Here is a 21,093-nt window from a genome sequence, read left to right on the forward strand (position 1 = left end):
CCCTTCCCTCTCTTCTCTCTCCCCCTCCTCTCTCCTTTCTCACCTCTCCCGCCCCTTCTCTCTCCTCTCTCTCTCTGGCAGTCTGTCTGTTTCTCTCTCAGGCAAGCACACACACACACACACCCTGGCCTGTACTCTTCTTTCTCCCACACAGAGAATAAAAAGGCAAAACCAAATCACCAAGAGGGGTTGATTGCAGAAATACAAGGCTGAATCAATAAATGCAATCCAACATATCAACAGAAAAAAGAAAAAAAATCGGGCCAATGGGTGGTGTGGTTAAGGCGGCTGGATTCCACACAGATAGTTTGAGTCTGGGACCTAGTGGCTTAAAAATCACACAAGGTGAATGTGTGTGCATGCCCAAACCCTGGAAGGAAAATGGAGAAGGGGGCATGGTCAACCCCCCAGGGGGCGATTTCTTATTTTCCCTGTCTCTCCTTCGTGAGTACACATGCCCCATGGCAAAACTGTAAAAACTAAATAAATTTTTAAAAAGTCAGGAAAGTCATGATGCATTTTTGAATAGACAAACACCTCGTGGCTTTCCTGAAGACTCTCTATCTGTATCTATATGTATTTATCTATCACCTATATACATAGTCGTTGGGAAAGCCATGATATATAGACAGAGATAGAGAAAGACAAACAAACTATAATACCTAAAACAATTTTTAAAAATTTGCCAGATGGGGGGGACCAGCAGTTAGCGTAATGGCTATGTTGCTGGAATCCCATGCAGTCGACCGTGTTTCGAGTTCTGGACCCAGTAGCTTAAACTCAACGCCAGGCGCGTGCGCGTGCATGCCCAAGATCTAGAGAGGAGAATGGAGGAGAAGGAATTGCGGAGTGGCCATCCCCCTGGGGGGTGATTTCTTGCTTTCTGTCTCTCTGTCTCTCTGTCTTCCTGGCGAGTGCATGCGCCCTATAGCAAAAACCTCTCCAAAAAAAAGAAAAAAAATTTGCCAGATGGTGCATGCACTCATTAGAAAGAGACAAAGGGAGGGGAGAGGGAGAAAGCACCCCCATGGGATGGGGTCAAACCACAGTCCCTTCTCCTTCATTCCTCCATTTTGTCAGGATTTTTGAACACGTATGTATATAAGCCCAGCATGTTTCCCAAGCTGCTAGGACCAGGACTTATACTGCACAGTCAGCCATGCGGGATTCAGCTCTTCTAACCACCAGGCCACAAGGCTGGCCCAACTAAAACTATTTTTAAAAAGAGGAATAAAAAATGGCTGACTCTGGGAACCAGCAGTTAGCGTAATGGCTATGTTGCTGGACTCCCACGTAGTCGACCACGGTTCATGTCCCAGACCCGGTGGCTTAAAACTCACGCCGGGCGTGTGTGCGTGCGTGCCCAAGATCCCAAGAGGAGAATGGAGGAGAAGGGACTGCGGTGTGACCATCCCCCCTGGGGGGTGATTTCTCGCTTTCTGTCTCTATGTCTCTCTCTGTCTGGTGAGTGCACGCGCCCTATAGCAAAAACCTTTCCAAAAAAAAAAGCTGACTCTGCCTGGTGTTTGGACTTAATGTATAGATACAGTAATCAATACTGTATGGTATTTGGTAGAAGATCGATACATAGATGAATGGAAAAGAGGAGAGAACCCAGAAATAGACTCATGCAAAAATACACAAGTGATTTTTTTTTTGACAAAGGTACAAAAGCAATCCACTGAAGGAAAGATAGCCTTTTTTAACAAATGGTACTGGAGTGACTACACACTCACAGGCAAAACAAAAGCAAAACAAACCCTTGACCTAAATTTCACACTTTAAACAAAAATTAATTTAAAGTAGATCAAAATAGATTATGTTAAATATAAAATATAAACTATAACATTTTCATAGGAAAGTGGAAAACCATCAAGACTGAGGGTTAGATGGGACCAGCAGTTAGCATAATGGCTATGTTGTTGGACTCCCGTGTAGTCGACCATGGTGGCTTAAAACTCACGCCAGGGGACCAGCAGTTAGTGTAATGGCTATGTGGCTGGATTCCCAATGTAGTCGACCGCGGTTCACGTCCCAGACCTGGTGGCTTAAAACTCATGCCAGGCGGGACCAGCAGTTAGCGTAATGGCTATGTCAGTGGACTCCCACGTAGTCGACCGCGGTTCCAGTCCCGGATCCGGTGGGTTAAACTCACGCCGGGCACGTATGCGTGTGTGCCCAAGATCCCAAGGGGAGAATGGAGGAGAAGGGATTGTGGCGTGGCCATCCCCCCTGGGAGGTGATTTCCTGCTTTCTGTCTCTCACCGTCTGTCTGGTGAGCACACGCGCCCTATAGCAAAAAAAAAAAAAAAAAACCTCTCCCAAGAAAACTCATGCCAGGCGCGTGTACGTGCGTGCCCAAGATCCCGAGATGAAAATAGAGGAGAAGGGATTGCGGTGTGGCCATCCCCCCGGGGGGTGATTTCTCGCTTTCTGTCTCTGTCTGGTGAGTGCACGTGCCCTATAGCAAAAACCTCTTCAAAAAAAAAAAAAAAAAAAGACTGAGGGTTAGAGAAACTATTTATTTAGTAATTATTTGCCAAAGGGCATGTGTACTTGCCAGTGAGAGACAAAGAGAGAAGCAGAAAGCATCCCCCCTGCCATGAGGTATGGTCACATCACAATCTCTTCTCCATTTCCCCATCCTGTCAGAATTTGGGGCACACATACATACCCAGTGTGATTTTCAATCATCTGGAGCCAGAATTCAAACCACTCAGTTGGCCCTGTGGCTCCCTTAACCACCAGGCCCTGGGCCCAAGAGAAACTTTTCAGACATGACATAAAAAGAACAACTCAAGGCAAGTGCTGTGCAGAGGGACCCAGATTTTATAGGGCCGAATGCAATTCAAATCCAGACCCTGGAGGTTTAGGGATATACTGGGTATATTCATGCATGACCAGGATGCATGGTCTTATAGCCTAATGGTTAGCAGAGCCTAATCCAAAAGGGCTTACTGTGGTTTGAATTTTGACCCTAGAGGCCTGAAAAACACTCCAGGCATGTGTACATGCATGCCTCAAACCCCAACAGGATGGAGAAAAGTGTCCCGACCCGGGGGGACAGCCGAACGGGTTTCCTGAGTGAAGGAGTGAGAGCCGGGGCAAGCAGCGTAGTGTTACAGCACGGAGACGACAGTGTCGTCTATTGTGGGCAGCACGGTACAGCCAGGCATGTGTACATGCATGCCTCAAACCCCAACAGGATGGAGAAAAGGAGGAGAAAGGCTTATGGTATGACCACGCCCTGTTGGGGAGGTGTTCCCTCTCTTTCTCTTTGTGTCTTTCTGTCTCTCTCTGGTGAGCAAATGTACCCTCAGCAGCAACAACAACAAAGATTAGGAACTTTTCTCTACAAAAGATCCTGTTAACAGAATGAAAAGATAAGCTACAAACTGGGAGAAAATATTTATGAGTCACATATCTAACAAACTAATGGTATCTAGAATAGATTAGGAACTTTGAAAACTCAGCAGTGAGAAAACAAACAATCCAATTAGAAAATGGTCAAAAGAAGGGGACAAATGGTGGCGCAGTGGTAAAATACAAAATTCTGCGAGGCTGACTCACATGGGAAGGTTCTGAGTTTGCATCCGGAGAGCTCCTTCAGTACAGGAGGATGGGCGTGTGCCCATTATCTGGGACTGGCTGAGCTTGTGGGGTGGACCGTAGCAACAAGACTCTGTTCAGGATTCTGTCTCTTTCTCTGTCTCTCTGTCTCTTTTGTTCATGGATGAAATAGACTTAAAGAAGAAAGAAGAAATTTTTAAAAATGGATAAAAGAGATGAACAGATCAAAGAGAATTATGTGGATGGTAAATAAGCACAAAAACATGTTCGACATCATAGCCATTAGGAAATGCAAGTTAAAACCACAATGAAATATTACTAAAAGCCTATCAAAATAGCTAAAATAAAAAATAGTGACAAAACTAAAAGCTGGAGAGATTACAAGAACTAGATAACCCATACATTGATGGTGGAAGCATAAAATGGTACAATCATTCTGGAAAATGATTTGGCAGTTTCTCATAAAACTAAACAAACAACCCAGCAATTGTACCTTGGGCATTTATCCCAGAGAAATAAAAATTTATGTTCACATGGACATCTGAATGTATCTGAATTGAACGTTCACCACAGCTTTGTTTGCAGCAGCCCTAAACCGCAATTGGCCCAATGTCTTTCCGCCACTGATTGGTTAAACTGTTAACCCATACAACAAAATACTACTCTGTAATAAAAGAACAAACTATTGATACATACAACAGTTTGGGATAATTTTGCTCAGAGAAAAAAGTCAATCTCAAAGGTCACACACTATATAGTTCTATTTATAGTAGCTCCCCCTTATTGGTCAGGATGCGTTCCAAGACCCTCAGTGAATCCCTCGAGCCTCTGGTATGGAACCACTCTCTCTCTTTCTTTCACACACACAAATAAAAACAATATATATGAGGTCCAGTGTGAGCTCTGTAGTGAGTACTGAAAAATTAATGTTATTTCAGCATCCATTTTAAAACATGTTTAACTTTTTCATACCAGAAGCAGGGCTTCATTACTCTGGACAGTTTCCAGTACTATATCCCACTTGAATGGCTCCTGCCAGTGGCCAGAGATAAAATATGAGTACCTCTCCTGCTTAGCTAGGTTGGGTTGTTTCCCTGCTACTTCCTTTAAACGGACCAAACACTTGCCCTACCAATTTAAAGTGACCACCTCTCAGTCACAATGTGGCTTCATGGAACTAGAACCTGCTTGCTCTAAACCCACCGATCAAAGCTTCTGTGGAAAACTTATTTGAATACCACCTTAGACCCAATAAAAGTGTTGGCCCATGGGTTTCTTCTCTCTCTCCTTGCTTGGGCTCCCTTACCTCAGAGTATGTGATGGGGGGTGGTGGTGTTTCAGGTATGTAGTATACTCTTCAGGATCTATTAGTACTAAACACTGGTTTGTTTTAATTTTGCTTTGTTTTCCTGCTAGAGGGCATATGCACTCACCAGGGAAAGAAGGGGACACCCACCATGACAAATGGTCATGCTTCAATTTCTTCTCTTCTCCCTTTCAGGATTTTGAGCACATACGCACATAGGCCCAGTGTGTTTCTCACGCCAGTGGGTATAGGACTTGAACCATGTGGCTTGTCATGTGGGGTCCAGCTGCCTTAACCACCAGGCCATAGAGTTAACCCCTTAAGAACTCTTAACTTTCACACTGCAGTTGTGTCATTGAAAAGGTATATTCAGCTTGACCCCTGATGGTGATGCCACCTAGAAGGGGCCCATGCAGGTTGACCCCTCAGCTGGTACTTTTCTTTCTTTTTTTTTTTGGAGAGATTTTCACTGTAGGGCGCGTGCGTGTGCTCGCCAGACAGACAGAGAGAGACATAGAGACAGAAAGCGAGAAATCACCCCCCAGGGGGGATGGTCACGCCGCAATCCCTTCTCCTCCATTCTTCTCTCAGGATCTTGGGCACACACGCACACGCGCCCGGCGTGAGTTTTAAGCCACCGGGTCCGGGACACGAACCGCTGTCAACTACGTGGGAGTCCAGCGACATAGCCATTACGCTAACTGCTGGTTCCCAGCTGGTACTTTTCTTTTGGGGCCTCTGGTGGATCCTGGGGACTATGGTTACCAGTTAAGCTGACTAGGTTTCATCAAAACAGGTTTTCAACAAATACTTGTTGAAACACTGAATTAAATAGAAAAATTTATTTAGTGACAGAAATCGGAAATTGTTCAACTCAGTTAACACTGAATTAGAAAACACCTTAGGGATCAGCAGGTGGCATAGTAGTTGAGGCACTAGACTCCCACATGGCAGACCATGGTTCAAGTCCCAAACCTGGCAGCTTGCTTTCTCACTCACTCTTTCTCTCTATCTGTCTCTCTCTGGAAATGGAAAAATAATGATAATAAATAAAATTATAAGTAAATAAATCTAAAAAGAAAAGAAAAAACCTTAGTGCCTATTAAATTATCCATCTTGCCACAACCCCCACAATGTCTACTTTAGCAAGGCTGTCATAACAGTGGTACTCACACTGGTGGCATATAAACTAAGAAAGACCTTCTAGAAAGTTCTATGGGACTAGAGAGCCTAATCCTGTGAACACATAAACTTAACAGGATTACAGATTTAAAGGAGCTTTCTGAGGACATGTCTCTGTTAACGTAGAAACAATGAGCAGGGAGTCCCAATATGCCAACAAAGGGAACAGTTGACCCTTCAGTCACCGTTACTAAGAACTGCAGCTAGAACCCACAGCTAGACTCCTGATGCTAAAAGAGAGGTATCTTACTGAGATGCTTGATCAACATCCAAATTCCCACTTAGGGCAAGGAACTGATACGGGCAAAATCATCCCTACACTGACAGTCATACTTTCAAAGTGCACGCTGGGCATGTGTAACTGGGCAATCAAATTCGTCAAACTCCTTACCTGAGGGAAAAGTACCCAAGCACAGATGGAAGCCCGCAAATTCAAACAAAGAAGCCTGCAATGACAGACCTCCCCTCCTAAATATTCACAACATGATCCCCAAATAAAATTAATACCTAACCTCATTCTCAATGCAGTTATCCTTCTCTGGCAGCTGCCCACCTGTGTGCCTTTCTGGCTTTGGGGTGTATTAATTTCTGTTAAAAATGTTCACTTCCCTATTAAAAACTTCTCTTTTCCTACTTTACTTGTTTGTAATTTTTTCCTGCATCTTAGGAATCTGGACTCAAAGAACCAAGTTATTACAGAACACAGCTCAGGTCCCCATCCGATAACATACCCACATTCTTGGGTCAAATAAGGAAAACAAAGATATGTACAATTCTGAATAGTGGGACCAGGTATCACCCCACCTTTCTGCTGTACAAAGTGGGCAAGGAGTCATCATACCACCTAAGTAACCTCCATCCCTTTTCTCTGAATACTTTCCATCAATTGGCTAAAGAAACCAAACATTTATTTATTTTTTTGAAAGAGATTTTTGCTACAGGATGCGAGCACTCGCCGGAAAGAGAAAGATAGAAAGTGAAAAATCACCTCCCCCAGAGAGGGGTTGGCCATACCACAATTCCTTCTCCTATATTCTCCTCTCGGGATCTTGGGCATCGCACCTGGCGTGAGTTTTAAGGTGCTGGGTCCCAGACCTGAACAGCCGTCAACTACATGGGAGTCTAGCAATGTAACAATTGTGCCATCTGCTGGTCTGAAGATATTGCAAAAAGATAAGCCTTGGGTACCAACAATAGAAACAGAGTCCTGGGGTTACAAGCTGAACCATCACTGATACCCAGTGGTCCAGAATGGGTAAACCCATTGCAGTGACTGTCAACAGATGTCAGAAGACTAGAGAGTGAAGCCACTGGAGGTCTTGCTGCCAAAGGTGTATAGTCTTGCCATTCCAAGGCTCCTCTTCCAGGTGCTGGGACTATACTCTCAGCTCCCTCTTGGTATGGTACTATCATCCTTCTGAGGTAATAAAGACATAAAACTTTAAACCCCAATAAAGTAACACCTGCCTCTTCATCCTTCAAGTGAAACCTACTTCTTTCAAGTTGTTAAAATCAATAAAGTCAACTTTTATTGTCCTGTTTTACTTAGTCACAAACACCACTTTCCTCCTATTGGTTAACTACCTTCACTTCAAAAGAACTGCTATTTGTCTCTGCCAGTTTCTCAGGACTCTCATTATAATCATTTACAAATTAAACAGGAATTTGGGCTACCCTGTAAATCTATCAACTTACAGCAACTGTTTTTAGGGAAAAATGCTATTTTAAGAATCAAACAGCAGGGACCAGCAGTTAGTGTAATGGCTATGTTACTGAACTGCCATGTAGTCAACTGTGGTTCGAGTCCTGGACCCGGTGGCTTAAACTCACACCGGGTATGTGTGTGTGCGTGCCCAAGAAGAAAATGGAGAAGGGATTGCGGCGTGGCCATCCCCACTGGGGAGTAACTTCTTGCTTTCTATCTGTCTGTCTCTCTCTCTTTCTGGTGAGCGCACGCACCCTACAGTAAAAACCTCTCCAAAAAAATAAATAAATAAAAGAACCAAACAGCAGCCAATTGACTAACAACATAAAATATCTTTTATTTCAAAGATTAAACAAATAAAAAAGGAAAGTTTTTTTGAGAGTTTAAAAAAAATTTAAGAATTATTTTAACTTTATTTATTTATTTATTTATTTAAATTGACCAGAGAGGGACAGAGCAAGAGAGTGAGAGTGAGAGAAAGTGAGGAAAGCAAGTTACCAGGTCTGAGACTTAAACCACAATTGGCCATGTGGGAGTCCAGAGCCCTTAACCACCAGGCCACCTGCCAGTCCCCTTTAAAAAAAATTTTTAGAGATATTTTTGCTATAGGGTACGTGCACTCACCAGAGAGACAGACAGAAAGCAAGAAATCAACCGACAAGGGAAGATGGCCACATGGCAATCCCTCCTTCTCCATTCTCCTCTCAGAATTTTGAGCATGTATGCAGACACAACTGACATGAGTTCTGAACTGCTGGGTCCAGGACTCGAACCGCAGTCAACCATGTGGCAGTCCTGCTCCTTAACCACTATGCCACCTTCTGGCCCCAAGAAAGAAACATCTTAGGAGGTCACTTACAAATGAAACTACTATGTGGGGACTAGCAGGTGGCATGGTGGTTAAGGCACTGGACACTCCCACATGGCTGACCACGGTTCAAGTCCTGGACCTGGTGGCTTGCTTTCTCTTTCCTTCTCTCTTACTTTCTCTCTCTGTGTCTCTCTCTGGTTAAATTAAAATAAAATGAATAAATAAAATTAAATAAATACTTCTTAAAAAAAATAAAAAATAAAACTACTGTGTTAGGTACTGTGTTCACACCTGTTGCTGTCCCCAGATAGCTTGGAATCAGGCCACACACAGAAGTTTCAAGAAGGGGGACCAGCAGGTGGCGTGGTGGTTAAGGTGCGGGACATTCCCACATGGCTGACCACGGTTCGAATCCCGGACCTGGCAGTTTGCTTTCTCACTCTCTCTTTCTGGTCAAATTAAAATAAATGAATGAATAAATAAAATTAAATAATTATTAAAAAAAAAGAAGCTTCAGGAAGGCAGAAAGTCTTGAGGCTTGGGAGGACAATATTTAGGGGAGTGAGTCCTTGAAGGATACTATCTAGAAAGATGTTAAATAACATGTCAGGTTCAGACAATGAGACACATGGAACAAATGAATACAGTTTTAAAATGTACTGCAGTCCCATCAAAAGCCAAGAAGAATGAATAAGTTTTGAATGTAAAAACAGAGTGGGTTCCAAAACAGAAAAGAAAAAATAACTTGTTATTCAAAATCAGAGCCAACAGGGAAAAGGGACTGGGGGGAGGGGGAGGCGTGTCCTTGACCAAGGAAGGAAAACTTCAGCAGGCCTTCAGACAGCTGAGCTGGGCACTCCCTGTTCCCACAATTATGAAAGAAAATGACTCAGAATCCAAGACCACGGGCCAGTGGCTACTAACCTCTGGGCTGTGGGTGGCGCCTCTAGGAACATCGCCAGAGACTTTTGAGAGGACTTTGGAACAGCACCGGAGACTTTTGAGAGGACTTTGGAATTTTCTGACAAGTAGTGGGCACTAAGTTAAAAGTATGTTTTTAGAGAATTACATGCCAATACTACTTTATAAAATCCTTAACTCACCACTTTCCCACTAGATTTGGGTCCTCTAATCTTCCATATGTCAAAGGTTTACTTAAATCACCGCAGAAGCCCGACACGGGAAATCCAAGCCGCCCTAGCAGCTATCTACTGAGGGAGTAAAGTCCAGGCCCAGCGGCCCCACTGCGCCCGGCGAGAGCGAGGCCGGACAGCAGCGTCCTGCAAGGCCTGTCTCCAAGGCCGCGCACTGTCCTGGGCTGGAGCCGTCACCATGTTCAGATGGAGGGGCGGCAAGTAAGCCTCGTCGGTGTCCACCTCAGGGCAGATGGCAGGGCCCGCCGGGTGCTCCCGAGCCCAGACGTCCGCTCCAGCCACCGGCCTCCGGTGCGCCAGGCCTCCCCGCGCCGGTGGGTGGCGAGTGACCGCAAGCAGTCGGCAACCCCAGGCAGTGGGTGGGGCGAGACCGCGCACTCACCGTTCGTTGCTGCGGGTGCCTGCGGGGGAATCTACATGCCGGGCCTAGCCCTCGGGGCCCGCCGCCGCTAGCCGTCGCTACCTGGCCCTTGGCGCTCCAGCTGCCCGCTGCCCCATGGCCGCCCAGATCCCGGCGCCGGCGCCGCCGAGCAGCAATGCGCCGCGGCTGCTCAGTGCGCAGGCTCGCGCGCCGCGCATGCGTCCTGCTGCGCCGCCGCACACGTGGGGGCCCAGGGAGTCACCCAGCCAGACTGGCGCACAGGCTCCGTGCGCTGAGTTACGGACCAGGGACAGGGAGGGAGAAGCAGGGGTCTGGGAAGCAGGTGCGGCTTGCTAGGGCCTGGTTGGCCTGGAAGGGGTAAAAGGGGCGGGGGCCCTGAGGGAACAGGGTAAAGGGGAAGCTGGGCGTCCTAGCAGGGGTAGTTTGCCTGAGGCCATGGGACTTGTCAGCAGGTGGTGGTCGGGAGAGGGCAGCCAGGAGGAGCCGGGGAAACAATCGGGGAAAGGGAAAAACAGCCGTGATAAAAAGGGACTGCCCAAGGGGAAGAACGGGCAATGGAGGGGTGGGCAGAAGGACGGCCCGGTGCGGAGGAAGGACTGGCACTCCGAGGGTTGCAACTCATGGATTCCACTCACCTGTTCAGTCCGAAGCGTCCCCCGCGTCCTCCAGCCACCTTTCGATTGCGTCCGAGGCCGCCAGACCCTTGCCCCACTGCCCGGCGTCTTGTTCCACTTCCCCTCTCACCTCTACTGCCGGTGGGATCTCCCGGTCCACTTGGGCCAAGGCTGGGGAGCCAGGTGCCCCTCTACAGGGAGGCGCCGCCCACCGCTGATCCCTTAATTAACAGATGTGACACGTCTTGGACCAAACAGGATTTGAGAACCAAAACTCAGTGAAGTAGCTGCAACTGTACTAAGTAAGATCCCTGAGGCTTCTGGACGAAGTCGGGACCTCTGCCTGGGATAAAGGCGTTCTTGGCCTGCCCTGCAACCACCAGGGCCTCCTCACACCCACCTCAAACTGCTTTCTGTACCACGACCTTGGGGATATGGGCTTGGAGCTCCTTGAGGGTGACCGTAGAATAGTGTGTGCTGCAACCACCAGCTGGAGGGCCCAGAAGGGAAGGGATTAGGGTCACAAGAGCTGGCTTTGTAGCTTCTAGTGGAGCTGTGGGCTGTGGTCCAGACACATTGGGCCTCCCTCAGACTTAATGCATTGTCCCAACATGTGGGGCTCTTCCGCTCCTGGGGTCACAACTGAGGCAGTATTCCTGTAGGAGATTAAACCCTGCAGTAAACCAAGTGCTTCTCTAACCTGGCTCCCCCAAAACCATCCACTGATCACAAACATCCACTCTGTCTTCCCCCATTTGGAGCCCTCGGGCCTTGTAGTCTTGAGTTCTCTGGAGTAGGTCATCACACACAGCACCCTTCAGCAGCTGGGTCCCCAAGCCTTACCCAAACCCAATACCTGCTCTGGTCAGGCAGCTGTCAGCTGGGACTCCTGGGGCCTGGTCCAGAGACCTGGGATGTGGCCTGGCTGTTTTCCTGGAAAGGATTTCACTGCTGTCCCTGATCACTGTTCAGTGAGGGACACCAGGGCAAATGAGAAGGGGGGTGAGGATGGCGGGAATTTGGGGGTATTTCTTAAACTTGTAACTTCCTCATGGGTTATTTTGTATACCCAGCTGCTTCCTCAAAGTTAGCATCAGCCACACCCACTGAATGAGAATCCTTGAGCTGCTGTAAACATTAGCATAATAATCCTTGATAGAGATTGAGCCAGTTGAACTGCTAGGCTCTGGGCCAGACCTCTGGAGAACCTTCTAGAGTGAGGGCAGTCATCCACTTCTGTAGAGGCACCCAGCCCAAGGTCACACAGCAAGCACCCTTCCTGTATGCCTCTAAAGGGTCTTCAGGCAGGTGCCCAGTCTGTAACCATGGGAACAGTTGATCAACCCAGGACTGCTGACAAGAGCAGTTCTCCATTTCAAAGATGAGAAAACAAGGGTTGTGACTTCCTTCAGCTGACCTTGATTGTGCAATTTCTCTAAGCAGGCCTCGGGGACTCAGGGACCAAGAGTTCAAACCCACCCCTCACCCCAGAACTCACTACCAGTAACTAAGGCCAAAGCTTAGGAGGGGAGCCTTAGGGTACCCAGAAGTTTCCCACCAGAGGCAGTTTCACTTGGACTGAGTCTGAAGGGGAGGGACATCCCAACTGCAGGGACAAAGGCTGGGGTGGAGGGGGGTGAGTCTAAAGAGATCCGTGCCAGATCAAATACAAAGGAGAGGGGTTCTACTTTAGAGGGGCTGGGGAATCAGGAAAGGCTCCCTTTCCTCCCGGAATAAGGTTCTGGCAACACAATCAGCCCTTTTTCCAAACTCCCTGATAGCCACTGCTTATATTAATAGTTGTTGCAGACTTTGTCATTTTTTCAGTAATTTTCTCTTAACAATGGTCCCCATATTGTTTATGCTTCAGATCCTCCAAAACCTGGACCCACCCTCATCTGAGGGTTGAATGATGGAGACCAGCAGGGATGGAGGTGAAGGGAGAAACAGGGGAGCCAGGTCCTTGGAGTGGAGCAGAGTGGATCTGCCTCCCAGTACTGGACTCTTTGCCATTTAGGTGCAGGGCAGGGGAGCACACCCCTCTAACCGCCCCCCCCACCCCATGTGGGCTGCACTTCCTTGGGGTACTATTCCCAGTTCTGTGAGGGAGGAAAGTTAGCTTCTGTTGGTCTGGATGGAGTAAACAAGCTGCCAGGCGCCCAAAGGGGAAGTGGCTAAGATTCAGGGTGTTAGGTGACCTGGAGGGACTGAGGCTCGGGTGGACGTGAGTGTCACAGGCTATCCTGAGGTTCTCTATTCTCCAGCCAGCACACCTGGCACTGGCTAGGCCCAGCTTTCTGGACCTGAGAGGCAGGACGGGGGCCCTCCTACTAGACTTTATATTAGACTGTAGGAAAAGTCTATGTAAAAATACACCATGACAACCAAATATATACCCTCCCCACAGGTCAGTGTCCAGAACTGCCCATTTGGCAGTCCTATTTTTGGGAGGGCAAGCCTTGTTTCTGAATTCCTGCCATGTGCTAGGCAGACTTCAGCAGAGAAGGAAACAGGCCTGTCATCTTTTGGTGAAACAAGCTGACTAGTAGAACTGGGGCAGCAAAGAGGGTCAGGGTATAGTTTTTTTTTTTTTTTAATTAAAGATTTCATTTTATTGATTCATTTATTTTAATTTGACCAGAGAGAGGGGGAAGTGACAAAGCAAGCCACCAGGTCCAGGACTGGAACCATGATAGGTCATGTGGGAGTGTCCAGCACTTTAACCACCATGCCACTTGCTGGCCCCCAAGGGCTAGGGTATAGTTTTGACCAGGAGTGCTCATGGACAACCATCCTCAAGCAGTGAACAGCAGGCATAGAGACCCTGAAGTAACATAAGCCAGGGGTGTGGGTGGGGTTGGAAAGACACTGATAGTAATCTGTGGGTTTACTCTGCCTGGTACACACAGGGACTCACATCTTCACAAGTCTGTGAGAAGCACTTTTACTGTCCACATTTTCCACATGGATCCAGAGGCACAGGGACCAGGTAATTTGCCCAAGATCAATCATCCAGTGAAGAGAAGGGGCAGAGTTGGCCAATGACCTCTGGGCAAGGCTCGGGGTTGGTGATGCCAGTGGGGGTGGGCCTTTTGGGTGAGCTCACTTGCCCTAAACAACCCCTTTCTCCAGTGCTCTGGCTCGCCTGGGCTGGTGGGGGAATGGCATGATGGCAGAACTGCAGGACCCAGGGGCACTGCCACTGTACAGAAGGGAATCCTTGCTCTGCCAGAATAGACACACAAGGGTAGTGCAAGCAAGCAGGGTGAGGATCCCCATGGTATGGAGCAGATAGGAGTGGCCATCAGCCTCCTAGTCAAACGGGGACCAAGCAGGCTATAGGGAAACAGCTTGGAACTGGGCAGCTGGCTGCCAACAGGTCCCTCCTCTGCCTGTGGCCCATGCAGGAAGGAAGAAACTCAAAGGCGGCAAGAGTGCATCTCGGACCTCCCACTGTGGAGGTGCAAGTGGTACGGGATGCTACTCCTGCCTTAGGCATTTCATACAGTCTGTGCAAACCAAGTTTTGTGCATGATGTCTGGAATGGCAGCACTTCCTCTCAACCAGTATGGACTTATCCTTTGCTCCCCATATTGCTCTGGCTAGTGCCTCTGCCCAAATGCCCATTATTTGGTACCTAGTATCTGTGACTGCTTTACTAAGAAAATTAGCCTTCATGTTCCAGGAAGGGGCCCTCATCAGCTCCTGGCTCTTCTAATGAGGAGGCCACATCCCAGGTTCTCACTGGGTGCCAGGCTAGGGCACGGACAAAAATGGTCATTACTGAAGAGAGAAAGTGAAAATGGTGAAGTAGCAGCTGGTACTTGCTAAGGCTCACATATTTCACCTTTTGCCTGGGGTGGGGGTGGGGTGCTCTCTAACATTTTGTCTGTCTTTTTCTAGGAAAGCTGGCAGGGTTAAACCTTGCAAAAAATTAATGCACCTTGAAGAACAGATTTATTTCAGGGAGAAGTGGGGGAGGAGGGTGAAGCCAGGCAAACCCACCCTATTCAGCCTGCCAATCACTCCCACCTTAGCAGTCTAAAAAGGTTCCAGGTTGCCCCACCCAGGAGCCAGTATTGTGTAGTCACTTGTTAGAACAGCTGTTTCTAAAAGAGATGGCAATGGGGGCAGCAGGTAGCATGGTGGTTAAGGTGCTGGACTCCCACATGACTGACCGTGGTTCAAGTCCTAGACCTGATGGCTTGCTTTCTCACTTGCTCGCTTGCGCTCTCTGTGAACACCCATGTCCTACAGAAAATTTAAACAAAAGTAATAAAACACTCTTTTAAAGAAAGGTGGCAATGGACATCACTGGTCCCATCAGAAACACATCCAACAGTGACAGCAGTAAGACCAGGGGCTCTATAGGTTCCCTCACACTTTCCTTGGAACAGCAAATGCAGCCAGGCTTCCCATCCCAAGTGCGACCATCTCTGCTGCTGTTTCTTTGCTGATAATCAGTAAAAGGAGTCTCAGGCTGGAATACTTTCCACTGAGAGCCACCTTCACTTATGGAGGAGAGGGGATTGATTACGGTGTGGCCATCCCCCCTAGAGGGTGATTTCTTGCCTTCTGTCTGTCTGTGTCTGTCTGGTGAGCGCACACGCCCTATAGCAAAAACCTCTCAAAAAAAAGAAAAAGAAAAGAAAAGAAAGAAAAAAGAAAATCCTGTGTTTTAGCCTAGCAAACAAGGAAGAGATGAGATCCTGCACCCTGGAAGGAATGCCCTTCTTGGTTAATATACAGTCCAGTGCTTTCACTTTTGTGGCAGGTGCTCATTTTTTTCTTAGAAGATCCAGTTCTTTTATTCAGGGTGAGATGAAACTTTAGTCAGAAGCAAAGTGTGTCTAAGTGAGATACCCCAGGTATTTTAGGGAAGAGAAAGGAGGTAGCTAGGTTGGTGTAAGTCAAGAAGAATGAATGGCAGGGCAGCTATTCTAGGGAGACTTCCCAGGTACCTTGGCAAGGGTCTGAGTAAGGAAAAGCTGCCTGCCCTGGAGGGCCTGGGAGGTGGGGTTAGACTTCGTGGTTTGGCAGGCCTGTGAGTATAGCTTCCCAGGAGCCTCTCTGAGGAGCCACAATCTCCTTCTGTGGATGGTCTGTGACGCAGGGCTCCCACCTTAGCAGTCTAAAAAGGTTCCAGGTTGCCCCACCCAGGAGCCAGTATTGTGTAGTCACTTGTTAGAACAGCTGTTTCTAAAAGAGATGGCAATGGGGGCAGCAGGTAGCATGGTGGTTAAGGTGCTGGACTCCCACATGACTGACCGTGGTTCAAGTCCTAGACCTGATGGCTTGCTTTCTCACTTGCTCGCTTGCGCTCTCTGTGAACACCCATGTCCTACAGAAAATTTAAACAAAAGTAATAAAACACTCTTTTAAAGAAAGGTGGCAATGGACATCACTGGTCCCATCAGAAACACATCCAACAGTGACAGCAGTAAGACCAGGGGCTCTATAGGTTCCCTCACACTTTCCTTGGAACAGCAAATGCAGCCAGGCTTCCCATCCCAAGTGCGACCATCTCTGCTGCTGTTTCTTTGCTGATAATCAGTAAAAGGAGTCTCAGGCTGGAATACTTTCCACTGAGAGCCACCTTCACTTATGGAGGAGAGGGGATTGATTACGGTGTGGCCATCCCCCCTAGAGGGTGATTTCTTGCCTTCTGTCTGTCTGTGTCTGTCTGGTGAGCGCACACGCCCTATAGCAAAAACCTCTCAAAAAAAAGAAAAAGAAAAGAAAAGAAAGAAAAAAGAAAATCCTGTGTTTTAGCCTAGCAAACAAGGAAGAGATGAGATCCTGCACCCTGGAAGGAATGCCCTTCTTGGTTAATATACAGTCCAGTGCTTTCACTTTTGTGGCAGGTGCTCATTTTTTTCTTAGAAGATCCAGTTCTTTTATTCAGGGTGAGATGAAACTTTAGTCAGAAGCAAAGTGTGTCTAAGTGAGATACCCCAGGTATTTTAGGGAAGAGAAAGGAGGTAGCTAGGTTGGTGTAAGTCAAGAAGAATGAATGGCAGGGCAGCTATTCTAGGGAGACTTCCCAGGTACCTTGGCAAGGGTCTGAGTAAGGAAAAGCTGCCTGCCCTGGAGGGCCTGGGAGGTGGGGTTAGACTTCGTGGTTTGGCAGGCCTGTGAGTATAGCTTCCCAGGAGCCTCTCTGAGGAGCCACAATCTCCTTCTGTGGATGCTCTGTGACGCAGGAGGTCAAGGCACTGACTGGTTTGACTGTCGGCACTCTCAGCAGCAGGGGAGCCAAGGGATGGCAGCTGCATCCATTAACTGGGATGGACCCGCAAATAATCACCACACCAAAGTCCATCATGTCAAACTGCTTTATTACATCTTAAATAACAGTACAGTTTAATATAGTATCTATCTTGCATCCAGCTTCCTTGCAGTACACTGACTTTAAAATTAAATACAAAAGGTGAAAAGGTAAAGGGTGCAGAGAGCTCTACAGAGTTGTTTGATGGGAGGAGAAAGAAAGGGTTTCGTTTTTATTCTCTTTGCCAGATCCAGGCCTACCGCACAGTCACAGCACAGTTTTGTACAGGATGTTGCAGAAAACAGGATGGAGAAGCCACTACTGCTGCTATGGAGGGGCGCTGGGGGAACAGGGGGGAGCAGGAGGGTCCACAGAACACTGCTGTCCAAACGCTGCTGCTGAACACTGGACTTAAAATGAAAACCAGGAAAATCTGCATATTATAAAAATGATCTGCCTCAGATGCAAAAGGCTTGTTCTATGGGAGAGACAGGCCATGAGGAATTGATACAGAGGAAGGGCAGGCTCTCCCCCCCTTCTCCCTCCCTCCCTCCCTCCCTCCCCCCCTCAGAATCCAACAGCAATCGTTTGCAACAGGACTGCTTTTTGTTTTAAAAGAAATAAAGAAAAGAAGAACTTATCCCGCTACTCAAGCGTGTAGAGCTGCTTATTGTACTGCTTCCGATATGTGTGCACAGAGTAGCAACAATAAGTGGATAGCGCCGCAATGGTTACAACTGTAAGAGGTTATTTCTTAAAAGAAAAAGAACATCTAAGGACTGAGTCCTATATGCACTTTTGAGCATTTCTACAGCATGCGATTCTAAGAGTAAACCCACCCAATATGGCAAACAATCAAATTTTTTAAAATTTAACTTAGAAAGTCTGAGATCATTATTTTCAAAACATTGATTTGTACATTGTTTCATACACAAATAATTGACTGACTGACTGACTATCCAAGCACAGGACAGGCATCTCTCTTGAAAACAGAGGTTCCTGGTAGTTGAGGGTGGGGTGGGGTAGTGTTAGGCTATTATAAACTTCCCTCCAACTTCACAAGGAAACCCAAGGTAAAGTTAAAAACTGAATTGAGAAGGTAAGGAGGATGGGTTTGGAGGAAAGGGTGTGCTGGATTTGAATTTACTATCCAGAAAAGGTGAAGAATTCCTTGATCGCACATTCAAGACCATCAACAGCATGTGCTTGGTTACCTCAACATTACTCTTTCTATATCATGTTTGTGTGCAACAATTATCTGTGACACGAGACAGAAAGTAAAAAGAACCAGGGACTAAATTTACATCATTGACAATATCAGAGAGGCTGCCCTGGACTCTCTGGTTCTGTTTAGCTATTGAACAGAAAGGAATATATTTTTAAAAAAGAAATATGAATGCTTCCAAAATCTTGCTACAAACACAACTTGAAATTTAGAAACGATTACAAGATAAAGTCCTCAACTTGTTTTGCATGAACATCACAAAACAGGATCACTGGTCTAAAATTCAAATAAACTAGTGAAAAGGTGTGTCTGTCTCACAATTACACTCAAGTTTACCTTCTGGATAACATTTTTATTATAGTATTTCCTTTGAAAATTCATTCAAGACAAGAAGAAAAACAAAAAAAAAACAAAGACAATGGCCCCGGAAGGAATGCACAATTTGTTTTAGTTTACAGCACAGAGATCCTTCTCTTAATGGGAATTGTGCTCTTGGTTTCAGCAATAAGTGAAGGAAAAAAGATCTTGCCCTTTTGAAGTTCTGAGGGGAGGTGTAGGGGGTCCACGTTAGTACGGTTGGATGGAATATGCTATCACTGCAACGCTTCAAGGTTGGAATGGGCTTCCAGTCACCATGGCGTCCACCTGCTGTTTTAAACAGAGTTTACATAAATGTAAAAAGCAATGGTCTACATTCAGACATGTGATTAGTGCTACTGCTCTTTCCACATCTACATCAGTGTTTGTAGCTGGGGGGCACTTTGCTTCAGCTCTACGTAAAGTTTACTTGTTACAATGTCAAATCAAGGCTACATTAAAATTAATCTAGAAACCACAAATCACAACTTCTTGTGTTTCAGGAGAAATACGTACGGCTTAGGGATAGGCATTTGGGGTTCTCCATTACCTACTGGCATTAGTTCCAGATCTTGAGGAAGCTATCCCAGGACCCCGTTGCCACAGCCATGCCATCGTCAGTCACCCCCAGGCAGCTGACGCGGTTGTCGTGCCCAGCCAAGACACCTGAGAACAAACAGTGGCACGGTCACTCTGAGGCCCAGGTGTCTCATATGTGTATGATGCTCTAACAAGGGCTAAATAGCTTTTCTCTGATGAAACGAGACACAGAACCCCCCCACAGACAAGCCCCTACAATGCCTCAAGTAGCAAGGAAAGGATATTAGAAAGGGAGGAAAGGTTTGAGTGGCAGTAAACTAAGTACATCACCAATCTTGTTAAAGGAGAGTAGACACCACTATATTCTTCTCCAAAAACAACATGGATGCACCTATGGACATAGGCATGTGTTCCCAGTAAACACAATCCACTCAAGAGCTTCGTCTTAAGCCTCTTAAGATGACCAAGTAGCAAGGTTATGCACATGATAATAACCTAGAGTCTTTATACTGGCTTCTGAGCACTCACTGAAGATGCTTAAATGAAAAATCCAGGAGACAGCAGGTGGCATGGTGGTTAGGGGTGCTAGACTCTCTCACATGGCCAACTGTAGTTCAAGTCCCAGACCTGGTGACTTGCTTTCACCTCTCTCTGTTTCCCTCTCCTTCTCTGGTCAAATTAAAATAAATAAGTTAAATAAAATAATTCTTTAAAAAGAAAAGAAAAATTCATCAAAACCTCCAATCAAAAAAACCAAAACAGCTCCCAAACAACACAATGTACAACACAACAAGCATACATGGCGAGGACTGAGAACTGCTGAGACCCTAGGAACTATTGCAAAGTGACCAAAGGGCCAGTGGGCCTCCTGTTGATTGTACCAACAGGAGGGGACAATCACCCAGATCATCACCAGACAGAATACTCTTTTTCCTGGAGGGGTCTGGAGACTAGTTTCAGAAAAATCCCCTCCACCTCCTGTAGCTCTCATGCCACAGTGGAGTTCAGTGCTAGCTGCCTTGGTCTAGGCTGACTCCACAGCCCTCTACTACCCCGTGACTGCAGGAGACTGACAAAAATGGCTCTGACCTGATCCATTTGGACAGGGGAGAAATAGCATTAAACTACGAGGTTAAGAGTAGCATCCATTCAGAAGCGAGAGTCATGGTATGTCTCATAAGTCATGCTCCCTCTTTTCTATCCTCGGAAGTTCAGAGATTAATGGAGCTAAAAAATAAATCCTAAAAATATCAACATTTTTCAAAGTCAAAAGCTCAAATGTCTGTCCATCCATCTTTCCTTCCTTCCTTCCTCTCTTTTTTTTGAGAGGTTTTTGCTTTAGGGTGAGTGCTCTCGCCAGAGAGAGAGAAACAGAGACAGACAGGGACCAGCAGTTAGTATAATGGCTATGTCGCTGGACTCCCATGTAGTCGACCACGGTTCAAGTCCCGGACCCAGTGGCTTAAATTCAACGCCGGGCACATGTGCATGTGTGCGTGCCCAAGATCCCGAGAGGAGAATGGAGGAGAAGGGATTGCAGTGTGGCCATGCCCTCTGGGGGGGTGATTTCTCGCTTTCTGTCTCTCTGCCTGTCTGGCGATTGCACATGTCCTGTAACAAGAACCTCTCCAAAAAAAAAAAAAAAAGAAAGAAAGAAACAGAGACGGACAATGAGAGGGAAAGTGAAGAGACATCCTTGGGGAATATGGCCATACTGTGATCCCTTCTCCTCCTGGGATCTTGGGCATGCACATACACACACTGGTGTGAGTTTGAAGCCACTGGGTCTGGGATTCAAACTGTGGTCAGTTATGTGAGAGTCCAGCGACATAACCACTATGCCATCTGCTGGCCCCCCCCAATATCCATTCTTAATAAGGAAGTTCTAATCTTCCATAAACTTGTGCTTTAATACACTCGACAGTAATAGCACACCTGCCTTTTATATGCAAAGCTCAGACTTTCAGCTGGAAAGTCAC

The 21,093-nt window shown here is 46.8% G+C and overlaps 2 protein-coding genes across 8 annotated transcripts in view; both read right to left on the reverse strand.

The window, feature by feature from the left end:
• Positions 1–11,710, reverse strand: part of NADK (NAD kinase) — a 51,957-nt gene extending 40,247 nt beyond the window's left edge. The window contains exons 1-4 of one of the 7 annotated variants that reach the window (XM_027766546.1): positions 11,581–11,710; positions 11,125–11,380; positions 10,746–10,945; positions 3,571–3,743 (exon numbers count right to left, since the gene is read on the reverse strand). In XM_027766546.1, coding sequence (XP_027622347.1) covers positions 3,571–3,635 — 65 coding nt within the window. In that variant the 5' untranslated portion in view covers positions 3,636–3,743; positions 10,746–10,945; positions 11,125–11,380; positions 11,581–11,710. Of the gene's footprint in view, positions 1–3,570; positions 3,744–9,498; positions 9,596–9,677; positions 10,080–10,110; positions 10,705–10,745; positions 11,381–11,580 lie in introns of those variants that run through there. The other 6 variants (XM_027766547.1, XM_027766550.1, XM_014582344.2 and 3 more) reach the window with 6 other exon arrangements.
• A 5,331-nt stretch (positions 11,711–17,041) lies between these two features.
• Positions 17,042–21,093, reverse strand: part of GNB1 (G protein subunit beta 1) — a 54,110-nt gene continuing 50,058 nt past the window's right edge. The window contains 2 exon segments of the mRNA XM_014582360.1: positions 17,042–18,865; positions 19,125–19,240. Coding sequence (XP_014437846.1) covers positions 19,134–19,240 — 107 coding nt within the window. The 3' untranslated portion in view covers positions 17,042–18,865; positions 19,125–19,133.

Source organism: Tupaia chinensis, unplaced genomic scaffold (genome assembly GCF_000334495.1).
Source record: "Tupaia chinensis unplaced genomic scaffold, TupChi_1.0 Scaffold143584_1, whole genome shotgun sequence".
Lineage (NCBI taxonomy): Eukaryota > Metazoa > Chordata > Mammalia > Scandentia > Tupaiidae > Tupaia > Tupaia belangeri.